Below are 20,462 nucleotides of genomic sequence, written 5' to 3'. Positions count from 1 at the left end.
AATATTAATGCGTTTGTAAATATGTGTGGATTCCCTCCATATGCGGGCAAATGTTGTATAGTTTTAATCAAGTTATCCACTCGCGTGTAGAACAAATATTCCACTTTTCGGGTAAATTTATTTTGAAATTTGTCTTATGTGACCAAAAACTACTACACTGATATTGTCCCCACTGAAAAAAAAACTTTTTCAAAATGTTTTTGTTGAACATGCCATTTTAATGTCGCATAATAACTTTGACCAACTAAATTATTTACCTGACGAAACTATAATTTTAACCTAAACGCGTTTTTGGTTGAATTTATTTTGTCTTTTTGCGTAAAGTGGAAAGATTAACGAGATATGATAAGACCAGGTCAAAGGTCAAACTGCCAGAAACTGTAGTAGCGGCCATTTTTTGACAAAATTTTCTGTGGGAGCAAATAGGAATGTATATATTGTGAACTATTTGACACCAAAATCGATACTCTACGACAAGCGGTTACAAAGTTATAGACCAATTTAAAATGACAGCCATTTTGGACGCCATCTTGGATTTCTCGGAGAGCACAAGGAGGATTTTTCGGGACTTTTAGTATGATGTTCCAATCATAGTTCTCGACCTTTCCTGAAAAAATTAGCTTGTTACCAGAAATTTCCGGGTCAAACCCTAATGCTCTTGGACTATTGAACATTATTTCTATGGATACTGGCGCTATATAAATCTGATTGATTGATTGATTGATCTAGTGAAATTATTTGTGATTTTTTTTCTACATAAGGGAAACGCAAAATGGCCTATTCAAATTCTGATTTTTTATTTTTATTTTTTACGTTTTTGGGAGACGATACATCTTGAACAGAAAAGACAACGTGAAACTTGTTATATTTTCAATTTTTATTTCTTACAATTTGCGTTGCCATTCTTAACGGACGAATATAATAAACAAATCTGTGTGTAGTGTTATTGCTAAATTAAAATAAAACAACTTAGGCGTGAAAGACAATCGGACGAGACATTGCCGTATATTTGAAAGAAAAAAATAAAACACTAAACGCTGCGAAGAAATACCTTTCCATACGGTTGTTTACAACTAGAAGAAACTCTGTACTGTATCTTGACTCATGGAGGTATAATCCTAAACATATCATCACATGTGATACTGTATTACAGAATCTGCCTATGATACTAATCATTCCATGTGGAGATACTGTACAGAGAATCGGATGTCCGTAAATAATAATTGCACACGCTTTGTTTTATTAAAGAAAGACACTATACGATAACAACATTTGTGCAAGTCGTGGTATATAATACAATACCAGATTTGAAACAATAATTAGGCCTATTTTCTTCTTCCTGAGAAGATTTTAACACGCACACACATTTGTGTTAATAAAAAAAAAGTATAATAAACAGAACCATATTAACTTGGTAGAAATTATGTACCACATTATGAAGACGAAAAATTACCATTTCAACAAGGACTTTGACATCTATTTGGACCACTAACCACAAAAAACTATTCTTTAAAAATAAATTCTATATAAATATTTGTTTTCATTTAACAATTCGTATACCACCATATATAAATCTGAAACTGTAATTAGAACATAAATACTAATTTTGAAAATTAATTTCATATCTGGAGATGTTGCAAATTCATTAATAATTATGTAAGAAAATATAAATATAACTTAATACACTGTGTGAGTAAAATTAATTTATGTAGAAATTTATTTTAAAGACAAATTCATTTTTGGGACTTATTTTCCAGAAGATTAATACAATATTTACATTATTTTTTACAAATATATCGTAGAAAACAAATGGCAAACAATACAGTTGTTTAACTATTCACACATTTTAACCACATAATCTCCTTTCACACTGAACTTATGTAACATACAGTATCATAAACACCATAAGTAAAGGTCTATTCACATTGGTGAAAAGCACCAAAGATCAGCAATTAAAGTGTTGTAGTGAAAAAACACTACACATTACTAAAGGATGATTTACACTAAGAAATTTAAGCACATTGATGTTATAAATATCCAGATTTCATGTATGGGCAAAACAGGATCTTGCAGTGTGAAAAAAGGATCTTGCATGCAGTGTGAAAGGCGGCATAAAAGAAATTATATATAGGCATACATTTTGAAATCAGCTGCTGCACATAAATGGCTGTGTAAGACACTATTGGACCACCTATGAATTTACATGCTACAGAGAAAACAGAATAGAACACATTCTGACAAGATCCACTGTATCCTTGCTGGTGCCTTTTTGTAGGCCTTTCTGGTAACCTTTCTTAAGCCTTGCTGGTGCTTTTCAGTTGAGTCTTTTCGTAGACCTTTCTGGTGTCTTTCCAAAAGGCCTTTTTGGTGTCTTTCCAAAAGGCCTTTTTGGTGTCTTTCATAGGCCTTTTGGTATCGTTTCGTGGGCATTTCTGGTAACTTTTCTTAAGCCTTTATGGTGTCTTTTTGTAGACATTTCTGGTGTCTTTCAAAGACCTTTCTGGTATCTTTCCAAAGTCTTTTCTGGTGTCTTTCATAAGGCCTTTCCGGTGTCTTTATTTGGGTCTTTCCGGTGTCTTTATTTGGGTCTTTCTGGTGTCTATATGTGTTCCTTTCTGGTGTAATTTCCCAGGTCTTTCTAATATATTTTTTAGGCCTTTCTTTTGAATATTTGTAGTTTTTTCTAGTGAATATTTGTAAGTACTATTTGTGGTGTTTTATGCCTTTCCGATGTTGTCTCGTAGTACTTTGTGGTTTCTACACAGTCCTTTTTATGGCATGTGTATGTATGCCTTGTGCTTTTTGTAGACCTTCCTCAAATGTTTTACTGGCTTTTAATGTGATCCCAACAGCTAAAAACTCACACTCTTGACTGTGGTTTTAGAGATAATACACTGCTTTATCCTATATTAAAGATTCTCTCTTTTTAATTACGGTATTTAAAACCAAAATGGAATGAGTGTTGTGTTTTTGTATTTACATTCAGGAATAAAAAATAGTCATTAAAAATCCATACCCTTAAAAATTAAATAGAGGATGTAAATGAAGTGGACCAATCTCACCTTACATAGATTAGTACCATCAATATTTTCTTAATTTTAATTTAAATTAACCATATTAATGGTCAATAATTAAATACTATACTGTATTAAATGTCGGTAGACAATAATAATACAGAGAATTCTGATAATACCACATTAAACAGTATTATTACTGTTCATAAACTGGCTATTCAGCCCATTTATATAATTGAAGTTAGTGTAAACCAATTCTCACTCTTTGAGGTCAGAGGTTTATACAGTTCCATTTGTACAAGCTGTTAATGGAAAACAGTAGATTTGCTTGTACAGTACTATAATGAATAAGGTGCCAACCACAACACATTGTATATAATCTTTAATGCCACTAGATTTCTTGGTCACTCTCTGTGATTGGCTTGAGTTTATATTGTCAATAACATTTGATATTTGAACTATGTGTGCCGTGATTTTATGATCCATTCTGCTGTCGGATTTATTTTTACTATTGTTAACATATCAGTTTCAGGATCAAGACATCGTCCACCTAAAAAAAAAAATTAAGGGATAATATTTATGAAGAGCAGACAACATGTTACATTGAGTAAACAACCAATAGTTTATAGGTGGGTTTGTGGTTATTTCATTTATATGGGTGCCCGGACAGCCCCTTTAAACACAATCTTCTTCATTGACAGTAGTCATTGGCTTTATGTCGATACTGCTTTTGTTAATAAGGAGCTTTTGATTTGTGCGAATGGGTAAGAGTACTTCCTTGCTCCAATCGATACTAATATTGTAGGACTAAAGCTATGTTCATATTGAGACCGGATACATGTACCATTTGTAGGAATCTGAAATGATTTCAAGGCTCCCAGCTCAATGTGAACACAGCCTTAAATAACATAAAACTACTTACATAGGTTTCCTCCTATTTCATAAAGGTAGAATTTATTTTTGTACATAATGTTACCGACTCCACAATCATCAATTGAAGGCTGCCTACTGAAATAAATGTAAATTATAACAATTATACAACATTATTAAATTGAAAAACATTCAACAAAATACTGTATGTGACCAAGCATAATCACATGCTCTTATTTAGACAAAATTCCAACACAAGAATCCAATGTGTGAACTAGTACACCGGGATTACACTCTACTCGTCTCGAAAGATTCACTAGGTTCTTTAAAGTGCACATGAGCAATATGTGTACACTGGACATAGTCCTTATCCGAGAAGATTTGCATATTACTGACTGTTTCATGATGGTGATAAAAATCACTCTTCAGGTGGTAGGCTCTGACTCAGACCCAAGCACCTGATTCATTTATTTTGCTCTGCTTTTGTATCGAGCACTTTTGTTTATGTCTTGCATTAAGTCAAACACACAGAATATTATATTAATATTTATATTAAATTAATTTTCAGATTTTTACCTTTGTAACGTTGCTGCTTTCTTTTCGTATTTTGTTTGGCTTGGCCGCCTTGTTGGAAGCGTTATAATAGGTTCTGCATCGCGGATAAACTTGGCTACTATATCTCCGGCTGTTGTTTTCTCACTCAGTTGTACCGTCGTACAAATCTTTGTAAATTCTGGCGCCCTCACACGTATAACACCATCCTTTGCATCTTCCTGAAAGAAAATACATGAAATTTCATCATGTTATTAAACTATAAAAAATAACTATTTTAAATGATTTTTCATGTTTTATCCATTTTTCTTTGTATCGGTTCCATGTCCAATTGTACCCCTTGTCTCTTGCCCGGTGTAAAGATCTAATATATTTCTTGGATCCTGCTACATTTTTCCTGCTTTATTTAAAAGTTAATACAGTATATGTACTATTCCCTTTTTTCTATTCCATCATTGTACACACAAAAGTGAGTAATAAATAATAAAAATAAATATTATATTGAATTGAATCACAAGCACTATATCAGTTGGATGTACATTTGGGCTAAGTGAGTTTCAGATAATATATATTATATATCCAGTATCTGGAAATGAGTACATGTACATGCACTAAAAATGTATACATGTATTATAGAAAGTGTCTCATCAATCTATACTTCAGGTTTGAGAGCCTTACCTCATATTGGCTCATCTTCTTGTCACCTTTCCCTCTACCTTTAAATAATGTCATTACCTAAAACAAATAAGCAAAGTATTAAATTTATGCTAATATACCAACATAAGGTTTGCATTACAAAAAGGAAAATAGTTGAAATTTTGGATGTTAAGCTCTGTCTATACTACCTAACTAGTCTGATGTGCTCAAATATGGTAGTGATATGCCCAAATATAGTAGTGATATGACATCATCATGTCCATATATGATATATCATATTTTCTTGTCACATAAAGTTTGATAGTATAGACAGAGCTTAATGCATATTAGTTTAGTTTGATCTGTCTCAACATTTTGTTTTGTTTCATGCTATAGCAGGTTGTACGCTATAGTTTTGCTATAGTTATGCTATAGCAGTTTGTTACGCTATAGTTATGCTATAGAATAACAACCCAAACATTGACAAATTCTTGTGATAAAGGTATGATATAGCATTTCAAACAAAACATCAAAGATAAATTCTCAATTTAACTATATTTTGGAAAACTTTACCCGCCATGTAAATCTTTTAACGCCATTGGCTTGGTAATAGCTTAGTTTATAGCTCATAAAGCTTGTATTTAATTACTAGCATCAATTAGTAGAATGAGAAAAGTTTAATAAAACAAGATTTTTTACTGTATTATTAGTTAATGAATGCATAAATATGCACTAAGGGGCAATAACCTCATGTGTAAAGTGAATTTATGAGTATAGCTAATAGCTTATAATCTGAACTAATTTGTGAGTTATCACGTATCATTTATAATATTTGTAAATCCACAATGGCTTTTAACGATTTTACTGAAATTTGTTAACATGTAAAATATCTTTGGGGTGCCATTATCTTGTCCTCTGTCTCTGAGCACTTGCTCATCTGTGGAGAGATAGGAACTATGTATGCTATTCCTTTCATAGTGTTCAGGGTAGCAACAGAGTGAGGTGAGATTTCTAAAAGCTCTGTCTACACTATCAAACTTAATGTGACAACAAAATTTGATGTGCCCATATATGGACAAGATGATCACTACCATATTTAGGAATATCACTACCATATTTGGGCACATGTTTTTTGTCAAACTAGTTTGATAGTGTAGACAGAGCTTTACACTTCTAACAGCAAATTTCTCGTCATTTACAGGACAGATAAACAACATTGCCTCATGTGAGGCTTAGGGCGTGGAGTAAAAGAGTTGTGAGTTACAACCCTGGGTCTGGACCATAGAAAGGCAAGCATGTTAACAAGTACTTTAATTACTTGGTTCCTGGTGTATTAACAAATATACATTAAGGATAAACTTAACACTTGTTTTGAGCCCTATATCTAAAGGCATATGCATGCTTAATTAATATTCTTAATTATTATTTCCTCTTTCAGTTAAAATTCTAAAGGTATAATAAAAAAAATACTTACTGATTTACTATCTTTAGATTTCCTTGTCTCAGCTTCATAAATCTTCCTAACTTGTAGTAACATCTTAGTTGGAACCTAATACAAGATCACATATGTATTTTTCATGAAAGTAATGTACATATAAGAAACATATGATTACTACTATTATCTATCAAAACATTGTATTTATTTTAAAGCTATTTTCTTTTTTATTTTTTAAAGATCATCAAGTGAGGTTTAAATTAGGAAAAATGTTAACAATTTGATTTTTAATTTGTACACAATAAAAAATACTTACGACCCATAAGATATGATGATACCGGATGAGCATTCGCATCACGTTGGAAATTCCCGCTGCCATATACAACTCATCAAAGACCGGAGATTTCTTGTGCGAAGCTTTTGCGGTGAACAGATTTGGCGCCATGATCATTGCAACGTTATTTAAGGTCATCTTGTTATGCCTCTCATTTGCGACTACTTTACTTAAAAACTGAAGTAACAACTGGAAGATGATAAACAAATTGAATTAGAATCATCGGTAAATTGGACTTCATTACATTTAACTAACATTCAAAACACCATTACAGGCAACTTTATTACAATATACTATAAAAGTGACATTTTGGCTATCATACCGAAAGATCAATCAATTCCAAGGGTAACTCTCAATCTACTCAGCTGTAAATCAGTAGGCCTACCTGGTCGTTGGTATGGAAAGGAACTGGCTACCACTACCACATAAGGCTTAGTACCACCTCCTAACAGCTCATTTCCCTACGTTCAGACTGAATATGGGACTTCACTACTTTCATAAACAATTCTGCTTTTACAAATGGATTTAATTAACCTTACCTTTAATGTAGCCCTATGAACATCAGATAAAACAAGAATAAGAAGATTTAGACACTGTAACTGGCGTTTTCTATCAGGAATTCCTTTAATAAAGAAAATAAATATTAGTTAATATTAATACTGCTTGTTTGTTGAGAGCTCAGAACTAAGCAGACCGTGGCGTACTCACAGGCTTACAAGCTTAAGTTACATAATTTGGTTTAGTCACGACTGATAGCGTTTGGCAGATTTTTATTTACTTATACTTGTTATGATCGATCAATAAATCTTAGGCACATTAATTTCATGATATCCAGATTATTTTCATTTATTGTAAACACATCTTACGTTCTATTTGAGCAAATCCACTTATGTACTCCATCATCAGAATTGGTGTCGGTAGTTCTCGCAAGAATTGTTTCAGAAGCCCTACCATGTCGTTCACTCGGATTTCATCAAAATTAAATTTGCCATCATAGAAATTTTCCTCAATATCTTGTTTAAGAACCTGCAAAACATAAATAAATAATAATAAAAAAATAAATATAGATATTTATTAAAACAAAAAAGTATTTACTTTTTATTTTTCAATGTACAATACTGATATACTTTGTGGTCATACTGTCTAACAAGTAGTTTTACAAGTAGGTGATTGGTTTACTTGTAGTCATATGACACATCTAACAACTAACAGTAATGTTACTTTAAATCAACAATTCTTTCTACTTGTTCAATGCATTGCATCAAGATATTTACTGCAGTCACATGACTAACAATCTAACAACTAACAAGATGAGACTTGGAGAGGAAGTTCACAAATTGGGACAGGCTGATAATTATTGCATAGCCTGCAATTACGGAAACCATCAATTTGAGTGGTAAATCCGCAGAGTACAAAGAACTATGTTTTAAAACACGTACTGCTAGTATACATGTTTGCAGAAAACTGTACACTATGCCCATGGGTAAGGTTTGTATGCCCTTGAATGTTACAGATTAAACATCTTTGTTAGACCAAAAGCAAGGGAAAATGGCACACAGGTGTGTTAGATAGGAGGGCATAGGATTTGGTAGACAATTTGTTATTGTCTTATTGCCAGTGTGTTAGCAATTGAGTCATTATATCATCTCTTTTGCTACATTTTTAAGTGGTATGATTCAGTCATTCAAGTGATAAATGTTCCGTCCTAATATATGGATGAAAATACCAGATTAAATGAATTATTAAAACTATTGATAATTTCCTTATTTTCATTACTTTAAATCTTTTACAACCTTTAATATAATTATGACAGTGATGATTATGGCATAATATTGTTTATTATATTTTTGACATTGATATCTTTTGAGTTGATGATTTAGATTAACATTATGGCCATAATGCTGGTGATTAAATATGATACTGACAATATTATATATAATATAATTATTACGATTATGATGATAATATAATGATGATGATGAATGTAGTATTGTGACAAACCGTTATAATAAACCGAGAAGGCAGGAGATAGAAACATACAGGTAGAGATACACACGTGTGATGGACACAAAGAGACAGAATAAAAGTATAAAATTGTTAATGTTGTTTATTGATCAAATATAATTACATTCCAGTACTAGTATTAGTAGACAGAACACTACAATGAAAATCATAAACCTTCTTAATTTTATATTTCATAATATTCAGCAATATATTTTGGTTATGGCTACTACTGTACCAAGATGAAAGTTTTATAATGTCAGATACTCACCCTGATTCTTGCAGCTGACCCTGGCACCCTAAGTACACCTTCATCTGTTAAAGCTTTCTCTTCTAATTTGGAAATTAACTGAAAAAATGATAAAGAAAAAACACTTTAGACAATAACTTTGATATGATATATACAGTAAATTAAATAATAATCAAAAAACCGGCTCAAGATTTGAACATAAGACCTTTGAATTAGAAGGCGGCCATGTTTACCACAAAAAAACTGTACAACCATCCACATGGTTCCTTACCACACAAATTCGAAAACTAAACCTACAGTAATAAATCACCAACCTCTAATTTCCTATCTTCAAAACAGGGTGTATACCTGTAAGAAAGGTAATGACAGTGCAGAAGTGCAAACCCGAAAAGTTATCAAATTACTTTGGTGCGATCACTGCGTTTCTTAACTGATCAAAACAGGTAACATGGTACAGGTGTTGGGTGATTTGCGGTGCAATCTCAATTACGGCGGGCCTTTGAATTCACAGAACCCCAGGCTAGCTCCAGGCTATTATACAAGTTTAATGCAGCTAAAGGAAGACGCTTATCTATCTGTGCCGCTTTACTGATTAAGAATGTTTTTATCAAGGAAACGTGTTAGAAACTACACTGAATGGACACTTTCTATCAGTAATCATATGACACAAGGGAAATATGGGTCTGTGTTAGCCGAAACTAAGTGTTGGCTGACATAAATATTTATAAACCTTAATTAACCTATAAATGAATTAGCCTCGGTCTAAAATTGTGATGGTGAAAGTTGAAAAGAAGGCAATGATTAAAAGACTATTATCTATAATACACTGAAAAAGACCATTCAAAATTGTTCTCCATTTTGTTTACTCTAACTAAGTAGTTTATGCAATATTTAGAAAGTTTTAAGGGGTAATCATACACACCTTCTTAAACGGCCTCATAAACTTTGAAACAAATTAAAAACAAAGGTTCTGGCAGTAAAGTATGTAGTTACTGCAGTAACTGCAGTACCATAATATTGACACAGCTCCTATTATATTCCGTCTACAGTTTGACAAAATAAGTGTGATGTGCCTAAATACGGTAGTGATATGCCTAAATATGGTAGTGATATGACGTCATCATGTCTATGTGTGGGCACATCACATTTTTTTGTCACATAAAGTTTGATAGTGTAGACAGAGCATTAGCGTAGTATTAAAACAACAGAGCCACTACGAACAAGATTCACGGTAGCACTAAAACAAAGTGCTGTCATTAAATGCAATCCCTACGGTAAGTCCAAATTAACAATCACTTCACGAACCAAATCAAAAGTTCATGACATCAAACAACATACCCGTTTGTAAAACCTTCATAAAGGATATTGGACGCGAAAGCAGTTTCCACACCACCAAACCAAGCCAATAGTAGAGAAGCTTTAATTAGCTATAGAAACTATTTTAATGCGGTTTGTAAATCAGTTCCAGAAAAGTAAGTGGAAATGCGTTAGTGAAGTCATTCGGTACTTCATTTGACCATGTTGATGATGGACTATGGGAAGTTGTTAATGTATGTTTGTTTAATTTTAATACTTTACCGACTCTAAACCACCTGGTTAGTCAGCTTGGATTTTATAGATGTTTTGATTATGAATGTCTATTTAATGAAGTTTGATTGTTTTCTGGAAAAAAAAACTATAAATAATGAATGACATCCTATTGCAAACATTTTATCTGTGTGCGCCAAAAAAAAAACCCCACACCTGACATCTGCGGCTGAACAAATTGATAGGACAATTAAAAATAATTGACACAAAAAATGTCAACTTCAACAAAAATAATATACTAAATAATCGCCCAGTAATAAAAACCTTCGAATTATATAGATATAGATAATAGAATTATGAATGCACATTAAATACTGAATTTTCCACTTTATAGACTTCCCTCTATCAAGGTGAACAAAAAGCACACAAGTTGAAATATCTTTGTAGTAATTTAAATTTTTAAACAAAATGCATTCAATTTATTTAAATAGTTAACTGGAAGTCAATGAGTTTTTGTAGAATTTAACTGTTTATTAGTCTTTTTTATGAGCCAGATCCTTATTGCTGTCCTTTTTTTGTCGTTAAAAGTGAATAACTTAGGTTACAGTAGTAGTAGTAGTAACAGATAATAAGATTGTTGTTATTTAATGCCATAAGTTAGCATGTGAGGCTCCGTGCATTAAAGCAGACCTTACTTTTTAACTAGGTCATTCGATCCGAGGTCGATTATCAAAATATCTGGCTTGAATGTTGCCACTTGATTTACAAAATTAGTTAGGTCGTTTATCTTTAGGCCGGGCACCCCCCAAAGAAGACTATTATCATAGTGATGACTGATTCGGAAGTCAGGCAAAGGTCAATGTGAACCAAGAATGGAGTCGGACGAATTACCCAAGCCGTGATGGAAAGCGAGGCTTTCGCTCAAACCGGACACGAATGAGTTGAGCCTAGGACACAACCAGACAACATAATTACAGTAAAGTACGAAAAATCGAACAAAATGGGGGTAAGATAAGGTGTTAGATAAATTCCAGTAAGTATATTGTGTGAGTACACACAGCCTATAAGTGTATGAGGATAAAATGAACTGGTAAATGTAAAAGTGAAAATTATTTTACTTAGCCAAAAACTGGCGTGGTAATCTGTTGACAGCGTGAGGTGAAGAGGATGAGATGCTCACGCTGTCAAAAGATGATTGCGAGGGCGCCCCGCAATCATGTGATTTTTCATGTTTTTGACAATACGTCTATAATGATATGATTGTATAAGATATATATATGTATACTATATTTAAAAATAATTGTCATTGTTCCTTATGCATTCACTTAATTCAATTAAAATTAAAATTGGCTCAATATCAGTATGGGATATAAGCTGATTACACTTGTTTATTCAAAGTGTTGGTGTCTGTCTACATATCACATAAAGTTTATCCTGAGTTAGAAGGATACAATCCAGATGAATGCTATAGTCATTGCAACTCCTATAAAAGTACACACTGGGGATAGCCAGATGAAAACCAGGTACAAGTTTGTGGAAATTTCGACAAATTCTCACCACAAAATTTACGAACACAGGAACAATTAAAATCAAAGTTTAATTAGTAATGGTTACATTTGAAACGTTTTACCCGTAATAACAAAATGCAGTCAAAGTGAGAATTTGGCGAAATTGGTGACAGGCACCACATTAAAATTATCAACTGACAGAATTGTTTAATTTTAACATCATTTTACTACAAAACTGTTTTGTCATTGTAAATTTACAATCCAATTATTATATTTCTATTATTATTGCATGTAAACATAATTTTTAATATTACTCAATTTGATTTATCTTCAAACAGTACATTTGGAACCCTACCAGGAAGTGATTAAGTTCAATTTTTAGAACTCCTGTCTCTGCCTGGTTGTATTTGGTTTTTTTTCCATTGTATTATAGTTTATTTATATGTGTTTTTAGGCAAAATAAATAAAATACGTAAAAATATAAAATAATAATTCCATAAACTTAAAACTGAATTTTTACCAGACTTTTCAGAAATAAGACATTTTGCTCATTCCAAACGTCTTAGGTTTGGGATACTCTACAGCTGCAGCTTTATTTCAGTATATTATTTAAAAAAAATCATACTGTACTACCCTCACTCAAATAGCACTTGACATTGTTCTGTGTGTGGATGTCTCTTTGAATCTGGAGCCGGGTGTCAAATCAACCACAAACTTCTCTACAAGTCAAATTGAATGAATTTCAAAGTACTTTAGGTTCAGTATCCTATGAGCTAATTACCACTGTTAATAAACCCACTCATAATTAATTAGCTATGTTTTTTGTTGTATGAGTGTGTTTGAATGTCTCCTGTGTATTATTTTAAATCATAAGACCGTCGTGAGATACAGTTTAATAGATTGGGAAATTAGATGAAGCAAAACTTATATTGGTAAATAAACCTCATTGGGTTGGGGGTTGGGGGATGGAGGGGGAGGGGTCATTCTAAAAGGTAACAAGGAAGTTTGAGCAAACCTACTACTTTACTTGTTGCAATCCATAAATCTGTTGAAAACTGTGTTAAATTACAAATCTTAACATGTAATATAATTTGGCAATGGTTCTGGAAATTAGTAGACAACATTGCAAAATAACTATAATTAAATTTGAAAATTTCATGGTCTTCTGATCATCTTGTTTTCGTTTGTGATGTCACATTTGTTTAGGTTTAATATTATCCTGGTTTATAGTTTACTGTACTTTTTAATAGCACATTAACTAATTTTTAACTTCCTCCTGAAATTTGATATGACATTCCACATAGAAAAAAACATGCCTTATATATCTTTCGGAAGTTTAATTATACGATCAAGGCTGAAAAGTTAATTTTGCAATTTTGCAAAAATTGATTCTCTAAATCTATGAGTGATGGTTACAATTTAGGTAGGTCTAATATAAAAGAAATATATGTAGTGTTTTCTCTATAAACATAAACAATTAATAATAATGTCAATGTTATATAGCCCTCAATACTCAGGTTTTTAAGCACTTTATTAAGGGTCTTTTACATCTGTTCCAGCACAGTATTGTTTGGTGCATAGCCGCATGGGTTGTTGTGAAAATGAAACAGGTGTGACAGACCCCTTACTGTGGTCTATGGTATGGAAAGCTCCAGTAACCAGCGCAATGGTGTTTCTCCCAACCAGGTTCTTATTAACACCTGGGTGAAGAGAAGCTAACTGTTTTGCCTAAGAACACAAGCAACTGCGACAAACGTTGGTCTCTATGTCCAATGTCCACAACGTGCCACATGCTCTTCTCATACGATTAGAAACAATACTGTAGTATTTAAATACAATCATTTGTATCAAATTTCACAAATCAATTTACAATTAGTTGCAGACATTGACCTATTTAAAATGTCACACCACAAATTGTTTGAGTTTGTAAATTATAATAAAATACAAATTAAACCAGTCAATGATGTCACCATTAGAGACCACCATATTGAAATCTTCTGCCATACACTGTCATTGTCATTGCGAACTTCCTTTTATTCACACAAACACAAGAGACAAAGGCAAGCATGTCTAAAGTGTACCATCTCAAGGTGGGCCCAATTACAGGGGTTAAACTTGGCTATCCTGTTATTCTATTGCGTTACCGAAAATGACCAGAAAGACGGCCACAACTAACATCCTTTCAGTGGGACAGAATTGTCTACCCTGGTCAACAAGATTAACCACTGTCAAAAAATGCTATAAACCAAGAAGGTCATATAATACTAGAGAATAACTTATGAATATTCATTAATGGCCATAATGACACAAATTTACTATGAATAGGGTGTGTCTGTATATAGGCATATCCATTGCATTTAGAGGCTCTTCATCTTCGTTCATAAATAAATCTCAAGACTATTTGGCTACAATAATAGTTGCATAATAAATGTATTGGTACAAATAGTCTTAAGATTACAATACAATATAGGTAACACATTTTAAACAGATAAAATGCTGGATATGAAATAACAAATAAAAGCATGAAAATGGAAAAATGTTGGAATGACAGCTAGCTAACTCAAACTGCCTATCCTCTTTTCATTCCGAAAAATTTCCTGACCAAAACCGTTCTTCTTTCTCATCTTCTTATTCAAACATGAAATAATCAACTTTTTTTTCTAGTTCTATATTTATGCACTAAATGCAATAAATTGTATATAAACAATTTTTTCACAAAATTCATTGATGAAAAAAGTAAAATAAAATGAACATAAACAAAAAAACATACCTGTTGTAAGAATAGTGGTACCCTAACATTTGGTTTCAATTTTTTGTCATTTTCTATTAACACGTTCAGTGGTACTCCAAAAATGCCATTTTCTACAGAAAAAAAAACAACAAAATCGTATGCAATTGTTATTTGTGCAAATCTGATGCATGTACATTTAAAAATATTAAAATAAACTAGTTTGAAAGGTACTGTCAAACTACAATTTCGAAACACATAACAATGTTTCTGACATAATTTGTACCTTAACGTAACATATCTCCTTGAACTTAATTTGAAAACATTGACCCATTTCATACCGCAAACTACCAACAATTTTACCCATCGTCGCAAGTCTGAATACGAAGCAGATTGCCGTCTAAGAATGTAATAATTGATATGATGAAGAAGGACAGGATAATGTCGTTTTGGAAGTGATAATCTTGGGTGGGTAATTTCTGCCGTGAATGCTGTGGTACAAGTAATTAACTTTAATTTTTCTCAATGATAGGCCTCCGGACAAGAAGTGGCATCATTTCCACATCTAAATCATCTCCACATTTAGTATGTTTATCGTATTTGGTACAAAAATATATATATATAAAATGTTAATCTTTAACTACACTGAATATAATAGTTTTCAATAATATGAAAGCCATATTGGTTCCTGGAGATACCTCCGTGATTGGTCTAATGCTAGGATGTTTAAGGCCAATTTACACAGACAAGTGGTAATGGTAATAAAAATATAGAATCCATAGCGGATAGATACAGATTCTATGTGGCACAATTAAGCTACACGTTTTTCCGCTTACCGTTACTGCTTGTCTGTGTAAATTATATATTTTTTTATACTGTATATCAAGCAAAGGTATACATTTTTCGTTTTACACATTATTAAATATTTGAACGTAACTTAGAAATGTAATAGTAAAAGGCTAAAATATCAATTAAAAATAAACAGAACGTTGATTTTAATACAGTGAATGATGGTTCCCAAAATCTTTTTTGTTGTTATTTTAAAGTTATAATATAGTAAACGTCTCTTCTACATCTAAATAAACAGGACTTATACAAATGTGCCAACACCTGATTATTTTTGGATGTGCTAATCTAAACGTTGATTTTAGTACAGCGAATGCCAACAAATCAATTAAATGATCTAATCCCTATTACGCAGTAATACCCACTGTCAATCATGATAACAAAGATTGTAGAAAAATGCCAATCAAGATGGGTGTTTATAGTTGTTATCCTGGCAACTTATTTTTCTTTTTGATAGTTTGGTTCCTCCCTTTAATGCTTTGTATACTTTTAATATTGTATCTTATATGTTTTGTAATTGTATAATTATCATCAGGGGGCACTAATGGTTGCTTTATGCCACTGTTGCAAAAGAGGTATTTCCAATAAAAATATTTATTATTATGATAAATTTAATCTTTTAATTTGGAGAGATTAAATATATTTACAGAATATGTAAATAAATAAAGCTGTGTCTATACAATACAACTAGTTTGACAACAAAAATATGATGTATGGTAGTGATATCCCCAAATATGGTAGTGATATAATGTCATCATGTCCATATATGGGCATGTCACCTTTTTTTGCCACATAAAGAAGACACAACACTCTTACTAGTATTACCTGCTAATTCATTTCATCATCATATTATAAAAGATGAGAAAAATAATGCAGTTTAACACTTTTGTGTTAAAAAAAAATAAAATCAGTTAGAAGCAAAATTTAATTTTGTTTACCCTTAGTCTTTTTTCTGTTTTGTTTTCTTGCATGTGGTAGAGGCAGGCCATATTTGTCAAACAAAGACGTTAGCTCGATGAGTGCTAATGATCGAACTTTCGACCTGTCTTTCTGCTCAAGAAAGTTGATAGGCGTTAAACCGCATTTGTCACGTGCTAATGTGATATTCTGCAATTAGACGAAAAACATGTTTATTATATTATTGAAATAATATGGAATTACAGTGGAACGGGACATTCCTATTCAGGGGACACGCTTATCACAGGAGAAAACTTTTATGTGAAATGAATATGGGGAGGTTTATTATATTATAACACTATGGGGAAATCCTTTATTATGAAGATATTTTGTGGGTCCAAATGTGTCCCTTAGTTGTAATTTGTTTTATATCAAATCAGGCCTTGAAACCATCAGAAGTTTGGTTTCTATACCTCATCAGAAACCATTGTCATTCATTTGTTCAGTTTTTACTCAAAACCAAAAATGATTATTATTCATTGATTTTTCTGCATACAAGAGTAGTAACTTATTTACCACAGAAGGAACAACGGGAGGGGTTCCATAAATAAAAAAATTGTAAAATTAACCCAATAATATTATTATAAATATGTGTACTTACTGGTAAATTGCTAGCTAGACTATTCATAATTTCTTCTTGTTTTCTAAAATCACTTTCTAATGTTTCCAGATCCTGTTGAAAGTATAAAATTAAAATTAATAAACAATTTAATAATATTAATATTGGCAAGGAAGGCTTCACACCATGCCAATGAAGCACCTAAGAATATCCACACATAAGATAACAACATTACTGTAAATAAAAACCTGAACATAATACATTAAAATATTTGACATTATTTTGTACATAGTAACTGACAACATAACCATATCATGGATGATAAATTAATTAGTGGCACTTTAGCTTAGCAGTAGTACTTAATTCAGGAGTTCTAAGTTCAAATCTGTTCCCTGTGTGTAAAATATTTACAATACTGCATGTAAATAATGGAATTTAAAATTTCAACATTATATGTCTTAACAATAATTTATAGTAACTTGGCAGTTGTTTTGTACGCTTTAGCTATAATTACAATAAATAAAACAATTTAAATGGAAAAAAATAACAAAAAACTTTTTTTATAAAAGTCTTGTCTTAACTTTGGTGTGACAATAATTTAGAGAATTCGAGTGGAATAATTAAATATCTAGATTCTTACAATATCCTATTGTCAAAATGATGATTATGATATCAATTAGATTATCCTATTAGAAGGGAATTTAAATAGAGGATACATCTAATCAACATTTATTAAAATATATGAATTAATTAATTATATTATTTCAACCTATTGCATATTATGGGAACAACTTTAGTTTCTCATCCAAACACTTAGCTATTACTTACTTACTATAACACTTAGTATTTCAAATAACCTACCCTCTGACTATAAATTAATGAAACAATCCATTTGATGATCCAAGTTTTCTAGTTGAAGAACAAAACTAAAAAACTCAGATCAAGATATCCAAGTTTTCTGGATCTAGAAAACTTAGATATATCTGAGATCTGAGTTTTCTAGATCTGAGTTTTCTAGACACCCGATTCAAACCATAGTACTATTATTAACCAGTAGGCTACTAAAAAAATATACTAGTTCCTAAGTAAGAAATATAAGAGCAGTGATATTTAATCCAGGGTTGACTGTTGTATTATTAATTCATATCATTGTACTGTACTGCTTTAAAAACTACATTATTTGGGGACACCGACAGTGTCCCCTGAATATGGGTTATTATTGACTTGATCCCGGATTAATTTTTAAAGATCCATTTATCAGTTACTTTAGAATTTTCATTAGTTTACAAACTTCAGCACAAAAATCAAAATAATTTGAATTAATTAAACCAGATCACATTTCAACCGTTGAATGTTTCTTGGCTACTGTACATTTTAGAAATGCATATGGGGGGTGACAACCTCTGGAGACAAATCTACTAACATACGCCGACAAATTGTACGCAACACAGCTCAGTGATTTGTTTCAGAAGTGATTAATTTAGGAAGCTCTCCCCCGAGAGTTGGATACATCCACTTGTTGATTGTTGAGAGAGAATCAAAATTTAACATGCCGACTTATTTTATAAATACTCTATAATTCCAGAGCTTTGAATTTGTTATTTATCTATACTGGGTAGCCTCTTCAGTCAAAGACTGATCTTCCAGAGAGCCCAGTTATGATCAGTGGCTGTGTGTGTAGTAGTACACCTGGGTAACAGTCTTCTAACCACCTTAATTTAACCTAGCACTCTCCCTAAGGCCATGGGAAATAGAATGATTAGGATATTGATTTTAGTTCAATTTTTGCATAACAAAAATTACATGGTTCTCGCCAGCTGCCTGGAGATATTTTCATTCACTTTTTTTTTACACAAAAAATAACTTGCTGTAAAGCTATCGAAAAGTGGCACTGACGAGAAATATACTCTTCATAGTCTTTTTTATTTTTGTTGTCATTATATCAGTAAATTATATTATATCAATTAAATTTCTATTTTATTTTTTAAATATCATTTCGCAAACCCAATGACGAGATTAACCCTCCCGGAAGGTAAAAACCCTTGCTAAAAACAAGCATTTCACAATCTGCTAAGGACAATATTCAAAGTACACTATAAATGCAAAGTTGTTATGACAGTGAATTCAATGAGATATTAATTTGTAATTATAACAGGAACCACGGTAAATCGACATTGCATGAAATACTAAAGATGTTATTTAAAACGGCAATAACAAACACAGTGTCCTTATACTGTAACAATAACAGTTCCAGGAACCGAAAGCGTTTTATATAATTCAACAGCATTCATATTCTGTATTTGTACTGCTCCTTATACTCAAATACAGATTGTCGTCATCTCCTGTTTGTTTCTCCATTTCATTCAGTGTAGCCTTGTAAATATCTATAATGCGTTTTCATATTTTCAAATGTTTTGATAGTTTTGATTTAAAAACTGCCTTGTCAGCAGTATAGAGTAGAACCCCATTCTGGGCCAAACAAAGTATTCCCTCCCCTCGTATATTATTATGATGTAGTGTTGAAAAATACATTTCCGCTTGTTCATTTCATGAGAAAGTGTCCCCTGAATAGGAATGGCTTAAATGAGGAGATTCTACAGTACAGTAGTTGAATTAAAGAGAAAATTCCTTATCAATATCAATGGACAATATTTTAAACCATCTACATATCTACTGTATAATATAACACAGACTAGTGACCATTGCATGGTTACTTCTGGTCTTATATAATGATATTGGAAAAATTTGGAATATTTTTGTAAATGATAAAGATTGTAGTGTTAAACTTGGTTGCCACTGGGACGGGCAAGGACGTAAAGCACAAAGAAAATAATTTGACCAATCACGGCATGATGATCATCTAAATTTTTTATTGTGATTGGTCAATTGTCCAAGATATAGTAGACTTCAAGTGAGCATTATCCTACTATCTACTAAATATCACTACAACGATTTTCTTATTTTTACAATATTATGTGATAAAAGCATGAAAAAAAAAATTTGTTTGTTTCACTGAAAATGTAAAATGTATGAAAATATCAAAATCTGTTTCCCTAAATTATTCTCAAATAACGAAAAACAAAATTTGAATGAATTTTTTCCCCGATTTTATACTTTTTGATGAATTTATTCTCTGTGACTGTTTTGTAAATCAATTCGTACCAGACATTTCTATCCATGTGGGACTACAGAACAAAAGAAAACAATTTTATAGATAAAAACATTATCACAGGTTTGACCTAAGG

General features: G+C 31.9%; 2 protein-coding genes across 4 annotated transcripts in view; both read right to left on the bottom strand.

Moving 5' to 3' along the window:
- Positions 1 to 20,462, bottom strand: part of LOC144841618 (uncharacterized) — a 136,042-nt gene that overhangs the window by 28,879 nt on the left and 86,701 nt on the right. The window lies entirely within an intron of this gene.
- The window catches only part of LOC144841595 (rho GTPase-activating protein 18-like), a 40,794-nt gene continuing 23,713 nt past the window's right edge, over positions 3,382 to 20,462 (bottom strand). For 2 of the 3 annotated variants that reach the window (XM_078698032.1, XM_078698034.1), the window contains 12 exons: positions 17,260 to 17,331; positions 16,640 to 16,808; positions 14,898 to 14,989; positions 9,114 to 9,191; positions 7,708 to 7,867; positions 7,381 to 7,463; positions 6,824 to 7,030; positions 6,547 to 6,621; positions 5,115 to 5,171; positions 4,461 to 4,657; positions 3,937 to 4,022; positions 3,382 to 3,564 (listed from right to left, as the gene is read on the bottom strand). In XM_078698032.1, the coding sequence (XP_078554158.1) occupies positions 3,473 to 3,564; positions 3,937 to 4,022; positions 4,461 to 4,657; positions 5,115 to 5,171; positions 6,547 to 6,621; positions 6,824 to 7,030; positions 7,381 to 7,463; positions 7,708 to 7,867; positions 9,114 to 9,191; positions 14,898 to 14,989; positions 16,640 to 16,808; positions 17,260 to 17,331 (1,368 nt within the window). In that variant the 3' untranslated portion in view covers positions 3,382 to 3,472. The remainder of the gene's footprint in view (positions 3,565 to 3,936; positions 4,023 to 4,460; positions 4,658 to 5,114; positions 5,172 to 6,546; positions 6,622 to 6,823; positions 7,031 to 7,380; positions 7,464 to 7,707; positions 7,868 to 9,113; positions 9,192 to 14,897; positions 14,990 to 16,639; positions 16,809 to 17,259; positions 17,332 to 20,462) is intronic. The other variant, XM_078698033.1, reaches the window with a different exon arrangement.

The sequence above is a fragment of the Antedon bifida genome, chromosome 4, assembly GCF_963402885.1.
Source record: "Antedon bifida chromosome 4, ecAntBifi1.1, whole genome shotgun sequence".
In the NCBI taxonomy this organism is placed as follows: Eukaryota; Metazoa; Echinodermata; class Crinoidea; order Comatulida; family Antedonidae; genus Antedon; species Antedon bifida.
The sequence above is the reverse complement of the archived record's forward strand: the minus strand, read 5'-3'. Positions and strand labels throughout refer to the sequence as shown.